General features: G+C 44.2%; 1 protein-coding gene and 1 pseudogene across 4 annotated transcripts in view; one reads left to right on the top strand and one right to left on the bottom strand.

Annotated features, from left to right (window-relative positions):
- Pla1a (phospholipase A1 member A) overlaps positions 1-21,855 on the bottom strand; it is a 38,256-nt gene that overhangs the window by 5,608 nt on the left and 10,793 nt on the right. For all 4 annotated transcript variants that reach the window (XM_021263128.2, XM_087208993.1, XM_087208984.1 and 1 more), the window contains 7 exons: positions 19,659-19,860; positions 17,490-17,667; positions 16,899-17,007; positions 15,927-16,028; positions 13,206-13,295; positions 3,930-4,097; positions 2,517-2,606 (listed from right to left, as the gene is read on the bottom strand). In XM_021263128.2, coding sequence (XP_021118787.1) covers positions 2,517-2,606; positions 3,930-4,097; positions 13,206-13,295; positions 15,927-16,028; positions 16,899-17,007; positions 17,490-17,667; positions 19,659-19,860 — 939 coding nt within the window. The remainder of the gene's footprint in view (positions 1-2,516; positions 2,607-3,929; positions 4,098-13,205; positions 13,296-15,926; positions 16,029-16,898; positions 17,008-17,489; positions 17,668-19,658; positions 19,861-21,855) is intronic.
- Positions 8,327-9,473, top strand: LOC101703059 (geranylgeranyl pyrophosphate synthase pseudogene; annotated as a pseudogene).

Below are 21,855 nucleotides of genomic sequence, written 5' to 3'. Positions count from 1 at the left end.
CTCTCTCTCTCTCTCTCTCTCTCTCTCTCTCCCAGCTGTTACTATGGGATGTCAACTGTTATGGGCTAGGCAAGGTCTGAATTGGGATAGATATTTGCAATGTGCAAAAAATGACCAACTTCAAAAGGCTTCAGGCATTTAAATCTCTGGGCTGACTTGATGTCATATTTTCCTTTGCTAGTAGGTAGGATCAATCAAGAAATTTTACTAAGCTTTTGCTTCTCTTTTCTCATTGCCCTGGAAACCCCAGGGGAGCCAGGCCACATGGTATGACAGGAAGTGGTAGTGAAATCAAATCTGCACAGGAGCTTGGCTCAGGTAGAGCCCTGGACAGTCAGTCAGTTGGGGAAGTCTGCAGCCAGAGGAGGCCTATGCCACAAGCTGTGCCTCCACACTTCAGTCAGCACACCTCTGTGTGCCCCGGTTATTGCATGTGAGCAATAACCCCCTACAAGGCAAAAGTAATATTGTGTGAAAAGTCATTTGGTGGAAGATCTGGCCCATGACTGGCAGAAATCAAGGGCAACCACTGTCCTCATGAGCACTGCCAAGGTCAAAACAGGCTGAGCGTCCAGAACCATGGTGCCCTGGAGTGGCTGGAGACCGAGAGCCACCTCTCAGGTCTGCCCACCTGAGCACACCCAGGCAGGTGGCCCAGACGTGGTCCTGGGAGGGGAGCTGGCTGGCACCCTGGAATGGAAGGCTATGGCACCCGCAAGCAGCTCATCCTGGCTCTGAGGTTTCTGAGCCGGCAGACCATGTTTCTGGGGTGCAGAGAAGAGGCCTCACACAAGCACGAAACAGAAAAATCACTGGTCTGTGACTCCCTCCACAGAGACCTCAGAATGCTTTTACCCTCTCAGCATGACCTCGCTGTCCCGCCCAGCGTGGACAAGGAGGAGCTAGCTCAGGTCGCTGCCTGAGAAGCCAGAATGTTGGTCCTGCAGCACTACCTCCACCACCAGACACTACATCCTCCCTGTGCTGGCCTCAGACAGGCAGCTCTGGCAGGACAGTGGGGAGCAGGCTATCACAGAGGCAGCAGAGCCAAGTACGGTGGTGCAGGCCTGTAATCCTAGCACCCTGGGAGGCTGAGTCAGGAGGAATCCAACTTTGAGCCCAGCCTGGGCAGCTTGGTGACTTAGTGAGACCCTGTCTCAAAATGCAAAATAAAAAAGGAGATGTAGCTCAGCACAAAGCCACTGGGGTCAATCCCTGGTGCTGGGAAAATAAGTAAATAAATAAATAAAAAAGAGGGAGCAGAGAAGCAAGAGTGGACAAAGGAGGTGCCACGGGGAAAGCAGGGATGTCAAGTCAGGAGGCCTGGGGCGAAATCTTGACTTTCCCGCCCAGCAGTGTCCCTGAGCTCCCACTTGGTCCCTCAGAGCTGGCCTGTCCCTCCACTTCCTTCCTCTCCAAGCCTGGCTGTCCACTGAGCTGATGTGGGAACAGCCCACAGCTGACCCCACACCCACTCTGTCCCCCAGGGTAGCCTCGAGCTCTTTCTCGTGTGAAGGCGGAAGCACCCCCACCTTTTCTAAACCCTCTGATTGACCGAGGGAAGGGAACAATTATTGATTCAGCTGTCTCTGTGCCAGAGACTGCCTGGAGGACACTATTTCATCCTCACTGTGGATTCTTGTAAGTCCTGTTATTGTTCCCATTTTTCACAAAAAAGTTCAAGTAACTTGTTCCTGATTGAACAGCTGGTAGGTAGAGAAACTGAGGTTCAGATCCGAGTCTTCGAGACACAGAATCTCAGCTCTGGGCTTCATGTCGTGTTGCACCTGGCCTTCCAGCGACAGGGAGATATAGCCACAAAGACCCCTCCATGCACCTGACACAAGTTGATCAGAAAATCAGCTAAGATTAGGGTGGCCATAAATTGCCATCCCCACCAGCATACTTGTGTCCTGCTCACACCACACAGCAGACAGGAGGGGCTCAAGACCAGACATCAAGCAGGAAGTAAGCCACGCTGCACCTCGGTCAAGACACAGACAGCTCAGGGGAAAGGATGGCCCCATTCATGCTGTGTCTCACGGACTCTACGACAGACTTTGCTTTCACATTTTACATCTTTTCCAGTCACTGGCATCTTAGCTTCAAAGAAATGTAGTGGTGGCCACTGTGAATGAGTGGAGACAGTCGGTGAAGGGGAGGGCGGGCACCCCCAGCGACCTCGGCCAAGGGCAGCAGGGCTGAGAGACGTGTGTGGGTGCCAATGAGGGGCAAAGAGGTGTGCAGGAAGGAGGGAACTGAAGTCTCCCGTACCACTCTAGGAGGACCCCCAAGATGTCCCCAAGTTCTCATCAGCAGAGCCATGGATTGGACTCACCCACAGTTCTGGAGCTTTCTGAGAGCAGAAGCTCTTCCCCACCTCTCAGCCTATCTTTACCCCAGGACTTCACCCCAGCACATGGGCTCCCACACTGGGCTGCTCACAGCTCAGGCTGGGCCCTGGGCTCTTCTGGCGGGCAAGTGGCAGGACTGAGCTCATGTGCAGCCCGACTCACCACAGTATGGGGCCTTGGGAGTGGTCTGTAGGTAGACTCTTACTTCCTTGGGAAGCGGTTCTATCTGGACACCACCTTGTTCCACCAGCCCTAGAAATAAAAAAGCAAAGATGGCAGAGGATTGAGGAGGCCTGTTCAGGGTCCCACAGCATCCAGCCACCTGCTGATTAACTCAGTGCCCACTCTTCTATGGGCATCTACACTGTGTGCTCATTACAAGCTCGGGGATAAGTCCCAGGACCCCAACAAAGCCCAGTGGGGATAAACACACAAGTAAACAGGAAATATGTTCTTCAGAACATATGGCTCATTCTCATAGATAATCATAAGAAATTGAAAATCACATCTGTAACTTGCAAAGTTTTTTGGTGACAGTTCTATCTGTGCAGTGGGAACCCAGTGAATAGTAGAGGATGGCAGTCAAGAGAGGACTCCTGGGACAGAGAGCAGTTAGGCAAAGGCTCACAGGATGGAGAAACATGATGTACGCTCAGCAGTACATGCATTAGGTTAGCATCCCCTGGGGGATGAGGGGAGGAGAGAGATAAAGCTGGGAGAGTGTGTGAAGTGACTGTCTCATCAGCTGGTCTGCCACGTCTGGCGGAATCATGCGCTACGTCCACTGAGTAGGGAATACAGTTGCCTCATTTCGCTATGGGAAGCTACCCTTCCTTTTACGTCCTCAAGCTGGTATCCATGTCATCATATGAGCAGGGACAGGCTGCTGTATGTCTGAGTAGCAGCCAGGGGTGGTGGGAAGCAGGAGTGAAGGGGAAGGGGGAGGAGCCATTTTCACCACCTAGGAGTGTTTTTCTTGGAGTTTTTCCCCCTAGGTTATTCACGGCAATGATCTGCACAGGTGAAGTAGAGCCCAGATCCCTCAGCCTTCCTGGAGTCCTTTCCCCAGATTGGTGTGTGTCATCCAGGCTGCCTAGCATTTAGCTGCCTCCCTACCCCAGCCGGCACATGGCCTTGGTGAGCACACACCTCTGGAGTGGGCTGGTGTGCCCCTCTGGGGAGTCCCCATGAGAGCTGAGATGAGCAATGGGAGCCCAGCTAGCAGGACCCTGCATGGAATCGTGTGGGCCAAGGGTAGGCAGGGGCTCTGAACATTCCCAATGTTTCTAGAGAGCACCTGGGGCTGGACTTCCAGGAGAGAGGCTGAACATGGGAAGGGTACGGTCAAAGCAAAGGCAGCCACAGAGCATAGTGTAGAGAGAGGGGAGGGGTGGGAAAGGGACGGCAACCACCATCTCCCAGTGAGAGCAGGCTGAACCCTCATCAGTTAATTTTTCTTTTCCCCTCTTGAATAGACCTCTTGACCACAGCAGACTGGGACATAAAGAGGTGACATCTGTCACGACTTGAACTTTCTCCAAATTATCCAAAGGAGCCAAAGGGGTTATATCTTACCTATCCTTGGACAGGAAAGCAAAAAAGGGTTAAAGCAATCCAGGCAGTGCCCAGCCAGGAAGGCCCTGTAGTTGGCACAGGGAAAGGCCATCAAGGGACAGGAGTTCTCCAGGGCGCTGATGTAGAGGTGGACAGCCCTCATGTGATCGCAGATCAGATAGCTGTAACCTGAGCAGGGGAAGAAAACCACAACCAAGATTTCAGTCAATACCAATGGAAACTCCCTCCTGCTACTTACTGTAACAGCTGAATTTTATATCCCAGAAGGTTATAAATACACTGGATGTCCCCTAAGCCATGTTTTAAAAATATTAAAAGACATGGTTGCTGTATTCTCCCCTTTCCTTTGACTGTTCTTGAGGCATGTAAACTCCAGGAAAATTACTTGATTTGAGATCCATTCTGTGTGATCATACAAACTCTCTTTCACAAAATGGGATCACACAGAGAACTGGGGGAACTGGGGATGTGGTCTCCATTTCTGGAAATGGTTTTCTGCCTGCACATTTTTACCTTCATCACCCACACAACCAATCATTTCACTACCTCATTACACCCCACCCAGGAAAGAGTTCATCATCGACAGATAACTGATGCGATGGATTTACCAAATACCCTAATGTCCCTAAAACTTGATCTTGTTGTTGTTTACTACTTAAAAGCATGCAGTGACCCACACTGGGTGGATCGGCTGGGGCAGGGAGGTAAGGAGTTAGCTGCAACTTCAGGGTACTGGGGTCTTCAGATGCTCTCAGCACCATGGGACCCTCTCTCTGGGACTGGCAATGAAGGCTTGATCTGGGTGTCCACTTCTTTCCCCCATGGCTGGGATGCTCTCTACAGCTCAGTTCATTCTAGAACCATGAGGAAACTGAGACAGAGACAAACAATACTCCCCTCAAATTAGGTTATGAAGAAGATATGAAAACTGGTCAACTACAATATGCCACATGCACGTTCCAAAGCCACTGAGATCAAACCATCCCTCCTGATAGGATCAGCTAAATGTTTTATCAATTGTTAAAAGAAGCATATATTTGGAAAACTAGTAAATTTGATAAAGTACACTGTGGTTATTCAATAAATTGTCAAAAGAATCTTTAAAATGGTAAGAATTTGGCAAAGCAGGAAAATACTAAAAACATACTAAATAGAAATCTGGCCTTTGTTGCTTTTGCTGCTTCCACTGCCATGAGCTGTTGCCCTTCTGCCACCCTGCCTTGGAGCCAGCTGACTGTGAACTGAAACCTCTATGAGCTATGATTCTGGTGAGATGGCAGAGTAGTGAATAGCAGAGAAACAATCTCTCTGAGATTTGGTGTCTAGACATGGGAATATAGCAACATGAGGAAAACAAGAAGGAGGAAAGTGGGTCCCCAGAATGCAGCAAAGATCTGAAACAAGAATTGAAGCTCACAAAGAGAGTTTAAGAGAGAGACCTCAACATAGAAGGAGGCAGCAAGTGGCATTTTCTCCCACTTTGTGGGAGGGGTGGCTCAAACCTCCAGACCCATGGTGACTACTTGTGACCCCAGAGGCCTCCACCAGAGGAATGGAGCAGTGAACCCAATAGACTGCAGTGGCTTGTGAGTTATTCAAGTTCAGTCACCCCCCAGGAGGGGGCAATTGGCTGGTAACCATATTATAGAGGGGCCAACTGAGCTTGGAACTCAGACCAGCTACAGACCAGCTCCTTCAAGCAGCTCCCAGTGTCAGGGTGAGGCAGAACCAAGTTCAAATTGGCAGGAGGCCAAGGAGCTGAGTTCAAGCCAGCGGGAGGCACACACAGTGTTGCAGGCTGAACAAATTGGGTTCCAACCTCACAGCCAGAAACCAGCCTGAACTTCAGTAGAACTAAAGGTACAGGTTTGCTGGGATTATCCACTTCCCTGCTGTAAATCTACAGCTGGTTTGCTGGGATTAATCAACCTGGATCTGGGCTCTGTCTGCTTATTCTATCAGTGACAGCAAAAACAGGCCCTGAAGTGGACATTTTTTTCTTCTTTTCTTCTTAGGGTTAGGGCTAGGGTGAGGGTGAGGGTGAGGGTTAGGGTTAGGAAAGATCAGAGCAGAAATTCATACAATGGAGGCTAAGAAAACAATACAAAGAATCAATAAATCAGAGAGTTAGTGCTTTGAAAGATTAAATAAAATTGAAAAATCCTTAGCCAATCTTATCAAAAAAGGAAAGAAAAGGGTCAGGGATTTAGCTCAGTGGTGTCACTGCCTGCCTCGAAAGCACAATATCCTGAGTTCAATCCCCAGTACAATAAATAAATAAATAAATAAATAAAAGGAAAGAAAAGACTCAAATCCATGCAATTAGGAATGAAAGGGGTGAAATCACAACAGATCCTGCAGAAATCCAGAAAATCATCAATACCTACTTCTAGAAACTATGTTCTAATAAGATAAAAGACACAGAAGAAATGGACAGATTCCTAGGTACCTATGAATTACCAAAACTGAATCAAGAAGATATAAGAATTCTAAATAAACCAATATCAGCCAATGAAATTGAAGATCTAATTTAAAAAACTACCAACAAAGAAAAACATTCACTGCTGATAGATTCACTGATGCATTCACTGATACATTCACTGCTGAATTCTACAAGAAATTCAGAGAAGACCTAATGCTGCTACTTCTCAGACTCTTTAATGAAATTGAAAGTGAAGCAATACTCCCGAATTCATTCTGGAAGCAAGCATTACCCTGATACCAAAACCAGAAAAGGATCCAACCAAAAAGAGAAGTATAGGCCAATCTCCCTAATGAACGAGATGCAAAAATCCTCAATAAGATACTGGCAAACAGAATACAGCAAATCATCAAGAAGGTTATAAACTATGACCAAGTAGGATTCATCCCAGGGATGCAGGGATGGTTCAACATATGCATATCAATAAATGTAATACACTATATTAACAGAGCTAAGGACAAAAACTATATGATCTTCTCAATAGATGTAGAAAAAGCATTTGACAAGGTCTAATATCCATTCATGATAAAAGCCCTACAGAAAATTGGAATAAATGGTCTTTATCTAAAACTGATTAAAACCATCTATGACAAACCAACAGTTGACATCATATTAAATGGACAAAAACCAAAAGCTTTCACTCTAAAATCAGGAACAAGACAAGGATGTCCACTATCACCACTCTTGTTCAATATGGTTGTGGAAACATTAGCCAGAGCAATTAGACAAGAAAAAGAAATAAAAGGAATACGGATAGGAAAGGAAGAAGTTAAATTTTCATTATTTGTAGATGACATAGAAGACCCCCAAAAGTCACAAAAAGACTTCTAGAAATTAGGGAAACACTTTTCACATTAACATCCAAAAAAAAAGAAATATCTAGGAATCAATCTAATGAAGGAAGTAAAAGACCTCTACATTGAAAACTACAGTATTCTGAAAAAGGAGATGGAGGAGGATATCAGAAAATGGAAAGATATCCCTTGTTCTTGGGTAGGAAGAACTAATATAGTGAAAATAGCCATACTTCCAAAATTGTTATACTGAATCAATGTAATCTCAATCAAAATTCCAGCAACATATCTCACAAAATTAGAAAAAACAATCCTAAAATTCATTTGTAACCAGAAGAGACCTAGAATACCAAATGCAATTCTGAACAACAAAGGCAAGGCAGGGGTACCACAATCCCTGACTTTATACTACAAAGCCACTGTGATAAAAACAGCATAGTACTAGTTAAAAAAAACCAGACCTGAGGATCAATGGAACAGATTGGAAGACACAGAAACAACTCCAGACATACTCAGCCACCTTATCTTTGACAAAGGAGCCAAACACCTTCACTGGAAGACAGATAGCCTCTTTAATAAATGGTGCTGGAGAACCTGGCTTTCCATATGCCAAAGATTGAAACTAGACCCATATCTTTCACCATGCACTAAACTGAAATTGAAATGGACCAAAGATCTAAATATTAAAACAGAAACATTGAATCTGCTGGAAGATAGATTAGGTAGAACTCTCGAAGACATTGGTGTACTCAAAGATTTTATGAACAAAATGCTGCTTGCACAGGAAATATCACAAAGAATCAACAACCAGGATCTCATCAAAAAGCTTTTGCACAGCAAGAGAAACCACCAACAGAGTGAAGAGAAAACCCAGTGTGGGAAAAAATTTTTGCCAGCTATTCATCAGATAAAGGACTAATATCTAGAATATATGAAGAACTCAAAAAGAAATCAGACACCCCCAAATTTAAAGACCCAATGCAAAAATGAGCATCTGAAAGGCACAGACACTTCTCAGATGAAAAAGTAGAAACAGAATATATATATATATACATATATATATATATATATATATGTTCAACATCACTGCTCATTTGAAAGATGCAAATTAAAACAATCATGAGATTCCATCTCACTCCAAAAAGAACGGCTGTTATCAAGAAATCAACCAATAATTTTTCTTGCAACAAGTAATGCGGCATCGCTGTTGGCCGAGGAGGGCGGAGAGTTTTGTGGTGAAATAGGAGGAGGGATTCATGTAGGTGTCCAAAGAAGCCTTGATCTGAACCACAAAGAGGGAAGGTGATGCTGGATACATCTACTCCCAGACTGGCAGAGTGAAGTCGTGAGATCACCGTGGAACCATCGGCTTTGAAATTTGAAAACAATGGAGAAGACTCCAGAAAATGTCCAAAGAATTCTTCTAGAGCCCTACGGGTAAGCAAGTGAGAACAAAACTTTCACAGGCATTTAATCATTGGCTGAAAGTTTCAGAAGACAAACTATAGATTATCATCGAAGTGACAGAAATGTTGCATAATGCCAGTTTACTCATTGATGATATTGAGGATAATTCAAAACTCCGATGTGGCTTTCCTGTAGCACACAGCATCTACAGGATTCCATCTGTCATAATTCTGCCAATTATGTTTATTTCCTTGGCTTAGAGAAAGTCTTAACCCTTGACCACCCAGATGCAGTGAAGCTTTTTACCTGCCAGCTTTTGGAACTCCACCAGGGACAAGGCCTAGATATTTACTGGAGGGATAATTACATTTGTCCCACTGAAGAAAGAATATAAAACCATGGTGCTGCAGAAGACAGGTGGACTGTTTGGATTAGCAGTAGGTCTCATGCAGTTGTTCTCTGACTACAAAGAAGATTTAAAACCACTGCTTAATACACTTGGGCTCTTTTTCCCAAATTAGAGAAGATTATGCCAATCTCCACTCCAATGAATATAGTGAAAACAAAAGTTTTTGTGAAGATCTGACAGAAGGAAAGTTCTCATTTCCTACTATTCATGCTATTCGGTCGAGACCTGAAAGCACCCAGGTGCAGAACATCTTGCACCAGAAAACAGAAAACATAGATATTAAAAAATACTGTGTCCAGTATCTTGAGGATGTAGGTTCTTTTGAATATACTCAGAATACTCTTCAAGAGCTAGAATCTGAAGCCTATAAACAAATTGAGGCATGTGGTGGAAACCTTGAGCTAGTAGCTTTAGTAAAGCACTTAGATAAGATGTTCAAAGAAGAAAATTAATAATAAGCCATTCTTGATTGGTACATACATCTTCTTTTAGTTGTTTTTTGTCTTTTAACCTATCAGCTTTTCACAAATTTGAACTAAACTGTTAATCTCCAAAAAATGAGAAAAGAGGAGTGAGATGAATGAAATTGTTTCAATGTAGAAACCTATCCATACATATACTACAAAGTCGAAAGAATCAAGAGGAGCTACATTTATAGAGGTCTAATTTAAATGTCAGAGCTTCTTGCAGCAGGTCATTGTGACCAACTGTGACCTACTACAATAAATGTTCTGTTGATCTTGTCAATATAAAAGATTTTAGCTTCCAGGAATTTTTAATCTAAATACTTCCTACTACATGGGCTGTTGCTAATCATCTCTAGTTTCAAACCAGTGACTGCATAGGACTAGTTTCTTTAGCTAACTGGCCCAAAAACCACACCACTGCTTTCTTGAATGCTGCTAGTAAGAATATATCAGCATCCTCTCTGGAAGCTCTCTTACTGAAGTCTTCTGGGAGACTACTGAGTGAAAAATAACAACCATTCAGGTTCTTTCTGTTACACTTTGCCTTTTTTTCTTCATCTCTACCCACACAGATCTGCTCTTTTAACTAAGGAGTCTCTACTTAATGAAACTCACGTACTAGCCAAGTTCTTTTTCCCTTATGTAACATTTATGTCCCAAACTGATTAGTATTCCTTTTCAAAAAGGAGAAAAAGAATGTACAGATCAAATGTTTTAGGAGGGAACCTCTGAACCTGAACATATTTCCCCACCACTGGTAGTAAAGATCTCTAAAAGGCTGTTTGCTTATCACCAGTACAAAAATTTCTTCCCGCCCAATCACTATCTTCCTACCCTGAAGGCAGTGGACACTTGAATGGAAAGGGAGTAGGCATCTGTAGTCTGACTGATGGAAACCAAAGTATTAATTCTGTGCCTGACAAAGTACTAAAAGTACCATCAAGCACTAATTAGCTTTTTTAGTGCCTTACCCTTGACCCAGCTATCCCTTCAGTGTAATTTCCATACCCAAACCACTGGAGCTGTCTACGGGCCCTCAAGGTAAGAAGAAAAAAAAAAAAACCCTGATTCCTATATTAGAAGCGTTGACATCCCAAAATAAAAGGTAATGCTTCCATTAGAAGTCTTCCATTTTGCTGGATTGGTTCTGTAATACATTATTTTGGATCTAATCACTATATGCTTATATGAGAAATTCTTACCCAGGCATTCAACCTAAATCTTGAACAGTTGGATGTTGACCTCCTAACCTTTTTTTTTTTTTTCTGGTATCGGGGATCGAACTCAGGACCTTGCACTTGCAAGGCAGGTGGCGGAACCACTGAGCTAAATCCCCAGCCCCCTTCTCCTAACTTTTTAAAATAATTGTATCTTTCTTTCTTTTTCTTTTTTTTTTCAATATTTGGTACCGGAAATCGAACTCGGGTCTTTGCGCTTGCACAGCGGGCTGCGGAACCACTGAGCTAAATTCCCAGCCCCAAAATAATTCTAAACTATTTTGACAGTGATAGAGGAACCACTTAAAATCTGTGTATTTGTGCTGCTATATGGAAATTTGAACTTTTATGTTTATAAATTGATACTTTTGAAGAACCATGATAATTTTTTAAAATCTAATGTGATTGTATGGACAGAAAGCATTTACCCTTAATTATAAAGAATGCTTAAATAAAATCTTTTTCCTTGCCTAATCAAATTAAAAAAAAAAAAAGAAATCAACCAATAACAAATGCTGACAGGGCTTTGGGGAAAAAGGAACCTTTCTCCACTCTTGGTGGGAGTGCAGACTGGTGCAACCACTGTGGAAATCAGGGTGGAGATTCCTCAAAAAACTAGGATTAGAGGTCCCATTTGACCCAGCTATTCTTTTTGGTATCTTCCCAACAGAATTAAAAGCATCACACTTCAGCGATATATGCACACCCATGTTTATAGCAACACGGTTTGCAATAGCTAAGTCTTGGAAACTGCCCAAATGCCCATCAACTGATGAGTGGATAAAGAAGTGGGGTTTTTATCCAATGGAGTAGTACTCAGCCATAAAGAAGGATAAGCTTGATACATTTCTAGCTAAATGGATGCACCCTGAGACCATACTCTTAAATGAAATAAATTGAACACACATGTTAAAATACTTCATTGTTTCTCTGATGTGACAAATTAAAAATGTAAATAAGGACCAAAATGTATAATAGATATTGGGAAATGGGAAGAAAATGTTCAAATGAGAAGGGGAACAAGGGAGGGCAGAGGGGAAATTAAGGAAGGGACAAGAAAAAAATAGAAGGAAAAAGTGGAAACAAAGCTTTTGTTTTGGTTTTTTTTTTTGGTACCGGGGATCGAACTTTGGGTCCTTGTGCTTGCGAGGCAGGTAATGGAACCACTGAGCTAAATCCCGGGCCAACAAAGCTTTGTAAACAAGAAGGCGAAGAGTGGCTCAAGGGAAGGAAGGGGGATGGGAAGAAGAAAGATTTATCATGTACAGGCATAAATTCCTTATGATGAATGTGATCATTACGTACACATGAAATGTACCCATAAAAAAGTAAATACTTCAAAAATAAAAATAAAATAACAAAGCTTATAGAAAAAAAAGAAATCCACATTTAAAATTTTCTACATGAAATGCAGATATACTGTTTATGGTCATAAACAAAATATAAGAAGGCTAAACAATTCTTAATGCTTAGCTTTTGACAAATTTAATATGATTTAAAAGAATGCTATGAAGAAATTACTTTTTTCTTTTTTTCTTTGGTACATTTTAGATGTACATAATGATCACATTCATCATAGGGAATTTGTACATTATATATCTTGCTTCTTTGTTTTTTCCCATTCCTCTCTCCTTCCTTCCACCCTTCTCTCTTCCTTATTCACAAAAGCTTTGTTTCTATTTTTCCTTCTATTCCTTTTTTCTTGTCCCTTCCTTTCTTCCTTCCTCATCCTTTTCTTATTCCCCTCTCCATTTGAGCATTTTCTTCCCATTTCCCAATATCTATTATACATTTTGGTCCTTATTTACACTTTCAGTTTCTCACACCAGAGAAACAACACGGTATTTAAACATGTGTCTGATTTATTTCACTTAAGAGTGTGGTCTCAAGATGCATCCATTTAGCTAGAAATGTGTCAAGCTTATCCTTTATGGCAGAGTAGTACTCGATTGTATAAAAAAAAACCCATATCTTCTTTATCCATTCCTATGATGAATATATTAAAACAAAACTTCCCAGAAGAACATATTTAGAAAATATATACATTCAAGAAAGTTATCTTGAAGACACTTGCAAATAGCTGATAGGTTTAGTAAGCTTAGTGGCATGGTCATGCAGTGAGCTGACCCTCTGATTAGCTAGCATGTGGCCCACTGGCTTGCTTCTCCCATGGCTATGCTTTCTAGAGGATGCTACTAGTGTGGGCTATGCCATGAATTGGGGGCCAGCCAAAGACAGGTCTTTGGCTTGAGTGATGTGTAACCATAGCAAGATCTAAGGCAAGTGGGAAGGGCAGCATAGATAGGACACAGGTGGCCAATATCGGGTATTCTCTGAAATGCACGGGCTCAGGGGTAGGGAACTCTGAGCAAGGTTACAGGACAAGCAGGGCTGCTGTTGGGAAGACCCTCTGCAGCCCACACTGGCTGATGCAATATGCAGGCTGCTGGTGAATTCCAGTCTGTGGGGCAAGCAAACGCCAACTCTCTGGCTTTCTGACCTGCATGAATGAACAAGGGACAGCCCGGCTGGTCTTGGCCTCCGTTGACGAAGTAGTCCACGTGTCCCACTGGAATCCGGATACCCAAATCTGAAAGAGGCAGAGCACCATTACTTCTTAGTTCAGGGGCACATTTTCCAGGTCCCACAGCAGGGCCCACTGACCGCAGAGCCTGAGGTCCGACTTGGGGAGCCCAGCCCCTCAGTGTCCTCTGACTCCTGAGGGCTGTGAGACTGTAAGGTGAGCCGTGCTGAGAGGAACCAAGGAAGAATCCATTTATAAGACACTCCTATTTGCTTTAATAAAACCAAGAAAACATCCCTCGGCACAGGTGTATGTAAAGCAGTAAGTGTTATCAACGTGTTCCTTGGTGGGTAGTTTCTGTTTTCCTTTAAGCAATAGTTCAGATAAATACAGTTGGGGCAGCATTTCCAGTCTCCCACACCACACATTTCTGTGCTCTCCTGACTGAGCACAGATTTGACGTGGTTACAAAGAGCTGAGTGAAGAGACGCTGCCGCCCTCATTTCATCTCAGGCCTCCCACATGGCACATTTGGGCCCTCAGACAAGGCCAGGTCCAGCCGCCAAAAACCACAATGTTCTCCTTCATATCATCTGTCTCTGTTCTAAGACACTGATCATGTGTTGTTTGCTGTCTATCCAAGGGGTACGCGGTGAGGTAGAAGTCATCCTGGATTCCTGCCTTCTCCTCACTCCTCCTTCCCAGACCATTACAAGTCTGGTCAGTTCTTCCTCCAACTATATATGGAATCTTCCTACTTCTGTTTCTACTACCACCACCTTGGCCAAAGCCACCAGCGACTCACCTAGACTACTCCCACAAATGCCCTGTAACAGGCATCGGGGCTTCCCTGAGTGCCCTCCACTCTGCGTAGGAGCTGCACTTGTCCTTTAAAGAGAAATCTGGCCAGGTGTGGTGCTGCAAACCCCAAATCCCAGAACTCTGGTAAGGTTCATAAATTCAAGCCAAGCCTGGATAACTTAGTGACTTAGCAAGACTGTCTCAATTTTTTGGGGGGGGGTAGGGGGATTGAACTTTGCACTCGAAAGGCAGGCGCCGGAACCACTGAGCTAAATCCCTGGCCCCTACTGTCTCAAAATTTAAAAAGGTCCAGGGACATAGATGTAAGCTCCTTGCCATAGGCAGCCTGGACTGGTGCCCTCTGCCCAATACCTCTTCTCCCTTTGCTGTGCTCTACCCACACACTTCTCTCTCCTGTCTCTGAAACAAGTCCAGGCCTCACCCACATTCAGGCCTTCCTGGGGCTGTCCTCTCTACCTGGAATGCTCTTCTCCTAGAGCTGAAATCCTCGTCTCCTAAGTCTCACCTTTACGGACAGACATTCCCTAGTAATCCTCTGTGAAGTGGGCCCCACACCCATGCTACCCTCTCACCTGTCCTTCATTACAATAATCATGATGTGTAATGATCTTGGTTATTTCCTCGGATATAAGCTCCTCCACCACAGGCCTTTTGCCTGTCTTTATTTTGGCTGGGGTCTCAACACCTAGCACAGTCTCTGGCTCAGAGTGAGTGCTTACTTAACAGTTACTGAGTGATGAATGAGTGGATGCCTGTCCATGTCGCCTGTGTGTTCCACTCAGGCAGGGACTTTCTCTGAGGCCTTGTTCATTGCTATATTCTCAGGGCTGGCTACACAGCTCAATAAAGATTGAACAAATGGAATGGCTGTTTTTCAGCACCATCAGGAAGAGGCTCCAACTTTGAAGGGTCTGAGAGGCCTATCTTACATATTTAGGGGCCCTATTTAGCAAACCTAGGGAAGAAGGCATTCATGTTATTAATGAACAAGGTCAATTACCCTAACATAGCCAGGTAGAGCTCCATGGGCTTTGTTTTCCTACCAGTGCCATGAAAATGGGAACAAGGGTTAGGCAGTGTGACTGCGTGGGTTTCTTCTGGAACCATGCATCTTGGGGTGTCGGATACTAAAAGAAGGCTTTTGACAAATGGGGATGAGACATGGACATCTCTCATTGAACTGTAAGCCCAGGGCTGGGAGTATAGCCCTGGGGTAAAGCACTTGAACTGCAAGCTCTTCTGGTCAGGGGCAGATGTTTCCCCTTGTTCCACTGAGGCTGAGCCCTGTGCCTGGCAGACTCAGTCAGTGTCTTATACCCAGTAGAAATGAGGCAGAGTGGCACCTCCTTTCCTAGTTGTGCAGAAGGGCTTGATTTTGTCATAAGGTCTGAGAGTTAAAGGGCCTTTCCTGTGCCTATCATTATTGGAAGGGGGATTCTTGTTCTCCACTGAACGGGGTCTGTCCCTGGGGAGGATGGAAGTCCTGGCGGGCCCACATGCCGGAGGAATGGAATGTCCCTGTTCCAGGGCCCAGCACACTAGTCCCGAAAAGCAGCACGGCTTTCCTGTAAGTCAGTCAGCCAGCCAGCAGTGTCTCCCACCCCAGCCCCATCTCAGCACAAAGCTTGGTGTTGAATCAGAGAGTGAGGTACCCAAACAAACAGCTTGGGTCCAGGAATGAGAATTCTCCTGCATATTGGTGACTAAAACAAAAACCAGTCATCTCAGGGGCCACAGAATGACAGCTGGAAGAGACTTTCAAGATCATCCTGGTAAACTCCTCCCTATTCAGCAGAGGTCCTAGGACAGGCAGGGCCTCAGAACCAGACGGCAGCCTGTAGCCCCTGCCTGGTGCTCTCACCAACCCCAGCTCACTGTCAGTGTCTGTGTGGATGGCTTCCACGAAGAGGGCATCTCCAGCATCCAGGCGCTCTTCTAGGCTGGCCCTGGTGTACTCTGGTCCTGCGGGGTCCAGGCCTGCAAGGACAGACTGGTATCAGGAACCCCTTCCTTCACAGCTGCAGGAACCACTGTAGATCTACCACAGCCCTACCCAAGGCCTCCAGTTCAGACCTCTGAGCTCTCCAAGAAGGACCATGAACTGGGAGAACTGACCCACCTTACCAAAGAAACTTGGTTCTCTTGAGATAGCCTCTCAATGATCCTGTTTTTCTGGCTCTAAATGAGTTTGATAATACCAAACATTTGGCAAAGGCTGAATATGAATAATATTTACCTTCAGGGACAACTGGGTATTATCCCATAGGGGTCTCTCTGAGGGATTCTGGAGAGCAGAACTGAGAATTGCCTCCCTGAAGGGCTAGGAAGCTGGGGTATTTACCACATAACCCTAGTCCTTTATTGATTGATAGTGGTTCCTGAGGCATAAAGTCCCCACACCTTCACAGGTATTTAACAAAACTATGTGAAGGTGATTTCCACCATGGGCCAAGGAGATGCAGGCTATTACAACCTGTTTTACAGATATAGACACTGAGACACAGAAAGAAACACATGGTACTGATATTAGAGTTCATGCAATGATAATATAATACCATTTTAAGCAAAAAAGACCACAATAAGGGCCGGAGATTTAGCTCAGTGTTTTTACTGCCTGCCTCAAAAGTGCAAGGTCCCAAGTTCGATCCCCAGTACCGAAAAAAAAAAAAAAAAAAAGAAAAACAGACAAACAAAAAAGACCAGAATAAATAAACTGCATTGGCAATAAATGAGTCAGTAATAACAACAAAGACTCAACACACTCCCTGCTCATATCAAAAGAGGAATTACCAGGGCAGTCACTCTCTACTTCTAAACACTGGGAGAAAGGGCAGGGAGGAAGGTTACCTGTGATCCGTCCCAGTTGGCCTTTGAAGAAGTGTCCTACCATGCCCCCGACGTGGGCTCCTAGGCTAACACCAATGATGTGGATTGAAGACTCTGACACACCCAGATCCTGGAAGAGTGTTGACAGTGGCTTTCATTTGGGCCACAGTGGCTTTTCCCTGGGGCTTCAGAAGCTGAGAGCCCTGGGATAATACACCCACCAGACAGATTTGAAATAAAGGGTAGACTCTTATCCATTAATCATCTGTACTCCCCCTGGGCTCCCCTCGCTAACAGTCCCCTTACTTCAAAGTCTGTGAGTAATGACCAGGGCTGGTCCCTTTTGAAGGTCTACTAAATGCCAGGCAACCTAATAAATGCCACTCACCATGCAACCGTGCATCTTACAGAAGAGGAGTGAAGCTTCAGTGACCTTCAATACTCTGCCCAAGGTCAGCACTCCAAATGGCCAGCTCAGGGTTTGAGCCAAAGACTAACAAGTCCCTGGAGGTCTCTGCTTCAGTCTCCCACCTCCTCTGGGCCTACTTTTTCTACCTGACCTTCATTTCTCCATAAGTGGCCAGAACTCACCTCGAGCTCTTCTGCACCTACCAGGAGTTTCCTGAGGAAACGGGAGATCTCTAGGCTCAGCTTAACAACGTTATCCACAGCTGAGTAGTAGACAGCCGTAGATCCATAAACCCAATCCACAGCAATGACATTAGCATCTGCTGCTCGCAGAAGGGCTCTAATGAATGCATCGATCCAGGAAGGCTTTGTTCCTAAAGCCCTTGACATGGGGCCAAAAATAAAGAGGAAAATTAGCTGCCAAGCTGATAATCCATTGCCATGGAAACCTCTATTAATCCCAAATCCAGAGGAGAAGTCCAAACCAAAGAGGGGTATACAGGGAGTCAATCGCACAGTGAACACAGGGTGAACAGAAGTCCAAAGTTGCCAAGCCTTATACAAGGCTGCCTTTTGCTCCCAGTAGATGCAGCCTCATGCCAGTGTCCAGAACTTAGGTTGGATTTTAGCACTACCTTCATCAGCCACCTTTGTGCAGTGCATACATTACATATGCCATATGTCCTCTCCTGACTCTGTGTGTGTTATTTGTGGAAAAGAAAATTGCTTTGTACCTTAGAGTTAGGATTTGCAATCTTAAATCCAATCTAGAACATAGGCTCTTTCCTTGAGGATGCTCATTCATTTTTGTACCTGTCCATTCACTAAACACTTACTGAGTACCTATGAGCCACACAATATGCTAGTTGTTTTCCAAGAAATAAAGGCAAGTAAAATATAGTCCCTGTTCTTCTGCAACTTACAGTATAATGAGTGTTTTCAGGAAAAGAGTGATGGAAAATTCTTCAGGAAGCTTTCCCAACTGATTGAGACCAAAAAAGAAGTGTTTCCAATAATTCCCACAATAGGAACAATGTGAGCTTGCTCACACAGACAGAGAAGTACAGACTGGGTATGAACCCTGGGATGTGGTTTTGGGGATTTAAGAGCAGATCGAATAACTAGTCTGATAACTCTCTACTCACTATCCCTGGTTGGAGGTACACACTCAGCCTTGTGTTGTGGCTGAATGTAAGATTTGCTAGAGAATGAATAAGCAGTTGAGTATGAGAGTCAAAGAGACAGAGAGAGACCAAAGATCAGAAACTGGTGAGCTTCTGGGCAGTGCCTGTGGCCACCTCTTTAACTCTAACTGCTGAATGGTGCTGGTATTTTACAAAGCCATGCCCTCCTTCCTCCCAGAAACCTTTCTCTGTTTTTGGTCTTGTTGGTGGGCTTTGGAGAATAGGTATGTGAAAGAAAGATGGTGACTGAAATGAAACTGAGTGACTATTTATTACAACAAAATTTGTGCTGTAGGGTGTCAGAAATTGCAGAAGAGAAGTGCCTAGCTCCTGAGAAATGTCAATCTTTGAGTATGATGAAAATAGCAACCTAAATAGAAGTTTATCAGGTCATGAAACCAGGGAAAAAGTGAAAAAGAGGAAATAAAACCCTGAGTGAAAACACCATGCTGTTACTTCTGAGTAACTGCAAAAAGCCTGTGATCTTGTCTGAAATGAGTTATATCATGCAACCCATACACCCTGGCTAACAGGATGGTGTTTGTATTAGTTCTTTCTCATTGTTGAATGCAATACCCAGCACCTACAACTTAAAGGAAGAGAGGTTTAATTATTTGTGCATAGTTTCAGTCTATGATTGGCTGGTTCCAAGCTGAAACATCATGATGGAAGGACATGGAGGAGCAAAGCTGCTCATTTTATGGTGGCCAGGAAACAGAACAGAGGAACAGTGACAGAAAGGAAGGGACCAGGGACCAGTCATAGACCCCAAGGCCACACCTCCATGGCTCACACTGAGAAGTGTGCTCTCAGTCCCCAGGGTGGATCCCAAAGCCAATCAAGTTGAAATTCCACCCTACCCACCACAGTGTTTTTATCCAAGGACTACTAGACCATCCCTAGTACAACCTCTTTGATTCAGATATGGGAACTAAACTATCTGTGTACTGTTTGTGAGTGTGTGAACAAGACTGAATAGAGGAATAACATGTATGAACAACGAGAATGAACAGCATAATGAATATGCAGGATTATACAAGACACCATCAAAGACAGCAGGCCATGAGGGGTGGGATGTGTGACAGCCAGTAAATCTGTTTCCCCCTTTGCTCCCCACTAATTTCCTGTGGCTTTATGGGCCCTGCATGATTCTTAGGAGAGGAGAGCCTATTGGTTGGTTAGCTCCCACCTGAATCCATGAATAATTAGCTTGGTTCCTAGAGTGGCATTGAATCCAGATTTTTGGATGTCACTGCTTTCTCCCAGTAGCTGCCCACATCCAGGATCTAAAGGGATGAAGAGGAGAAACTGGACTTTCAGGTTGGTGCCTCGGAAGGGGTTGGCATTCTGGAAGTCAGTGCATTTTGGCTGTGGGGCAGCAGGTGCATCCCCTAGAGGAAAACAACAAAATAAAACAAAACAAAACAAAATCATTTAGAATGAGGGGATTTGTTTTTAGAAGGAAGAAAGAGATTCTTAGAAGGAGAGAAAAAAGAGGGGCTTAGAGGAATGAGCTTTACTAGAAATCAGCTAGTGCAGTGATGGTGAACTTTTTAGAGGTGAGTGCCCAGACCACAACCCAAAACCCACTTATTTATTGCAAAGTGCTAACACTGCAGTTAAACCTGAATACTGAGGTTTTAGTTTAGGAAAAAAACAACTCATACATTAACATCTTTTGTCATAAAATAGGAAGAAAAGGTCCAAAGGGGTAGGGGTAGTGGGAGGGGCAGGGGAAACGAAAGAAGGGAAAGGAAAAATGATGAGAAATGGAAATAAAGTCTTTGTAAATAGGGAAGGGTGGAGGGCGTGAAGGGAGGGCTAGAAATGGAGAAAAAATAAGAACCAAGATGCATTATATAAAGGTACAATTCCCAATGAGAAATGTAATTGTGTTGTATACCTACAATGTACCAATAAAAGAATTTAATAAAAAAAATTTTTTTAAATCTTTTGTCATAAAAGAAAAACAAATAACACCTGTGCCATAGGTTAGCTACCACTGAACTAGTGTAATTATCACTCACTCATTTGTTAAAAGTTCTATAACAAAAACGTGAATTTTTTTATGCCTAAGGATAAAATACCAAAGGGTAACATGGATATTGCTCAACTGGAGGATGCTAAAGGCCATGGTGCCATAGCTATTGTCCGGGGCTGAGTGGAGTGCCACTCACCAAAATTCATATGTGAAAGTGAAAGTGAAAGTGCTAACCACTAATACCTCAGAATATGGCCAAAGTTGGAGAGAGAGCTTTAAAAGGTAATTAAGTTAAAATGAGGCCAGTAGAGTGGCCCAAATCCAATATGACCACTGTCCTTATAAGAGAAAATTTGGACAGGGGTAGGGGAAAGACGATGTGAAGAGGCACAGGAAGAAGGCAGTCATCTGTAAGCTACAGAGAAGCCTGGAACAAGTCTTTCCCTCATGGCCCTCAGAAGGAGCCATTTCTGCTGAGAGTGCTGTCTCAGACTTCCAGCCCTCAGAACTGTGAGATACTAAATTTCTGTTGTTTAAGCCACCTAGTGCGTGGCACTTTGTAATGGCAGCCCTAGCAAAGCAAAACTAATTCTTAAAAAGAACTGTGGGCAACCAAGCAATCAGTCGCCCTGGTCTGAAAAGCCCATCCAAAGGGTTTCAAACCCCCTTCTCCAGCCTAATCCCTTCTTGTCCTTACCAGGAGGCAAGGGCCACACTAGGGCCCTCCAGTGCCTCACCATTGGCTGCCTGGCCCTCCATAGAAAAGAGCCTTAACAAGCTACACCTGCCCTACAGCACTGTATGACATGCATACAGTACACCCTATAACTGGATATTTTTTTGGTCACTGAAGGGTTTTTAAAGTAACAAACATGAAGAAAAAAAAAAAAAGCAAACATAAAACTTCCTTCCCCAGAAGCTGAAAATCAGCCTAATTCAATACCCAGCATTCTACCCCCAAGTCCACTTTTGTGATAAAGGAGTGTGGAGTTCCTGACTCCCAGAACTTCCTACGGGGACGGACTGGCAGAGGCAGCAAGCACACAGCCTAATCATGCCACTGCTGGCCGCTCCCTGGCATCACTGTCATGCAACAAAGTGATTCACAGAACTAGTGGTTCAGAAGAGACTCCAGGTTGGAGACTTTGTTCTGTGCAGGCCCTTTCACCAAGGAAGAAAAGAGTTTTAGGTTCTGCAGTGGTAGTCTGCTAGAAGAGCTAACCGGGGAGCATATATACCACATAAGTGTGGACCCAGCTACCCTGGGATGGGGCGCTATGGGTGAATTGTGGGAACTCAGCCCATAGAGAATACCTCCTGCCATAAGGCCTTCTGAACATCACTGCCATCGCTGCTTCTGAACCCCAGACCTTGTCCTCATCCCCTGGCATAGCCCTTCCAAGCA

The sequence above is a fragment of the Heterocephalus glaber genome, unplaced genomic scaffold (assembly GCF_053883595.1).
Source record: "Heterocephalus glaber isolate CG9 unplaced genomic scaffold, H.glaber_assembly_v1.0 deba00000122, whole genome shotgun sequence".
Lineage (NCBI taxonomy): Eukaryota > Metazoa > Chordata > Mammalia > Rodentia > Bathyergidae > Heterocephalus > Heterocephalus glaber.
Note: the sequence above shows the minus strand (reverse complement) of the source record. Positions and strands in the feature narration are given on the sequence as shown.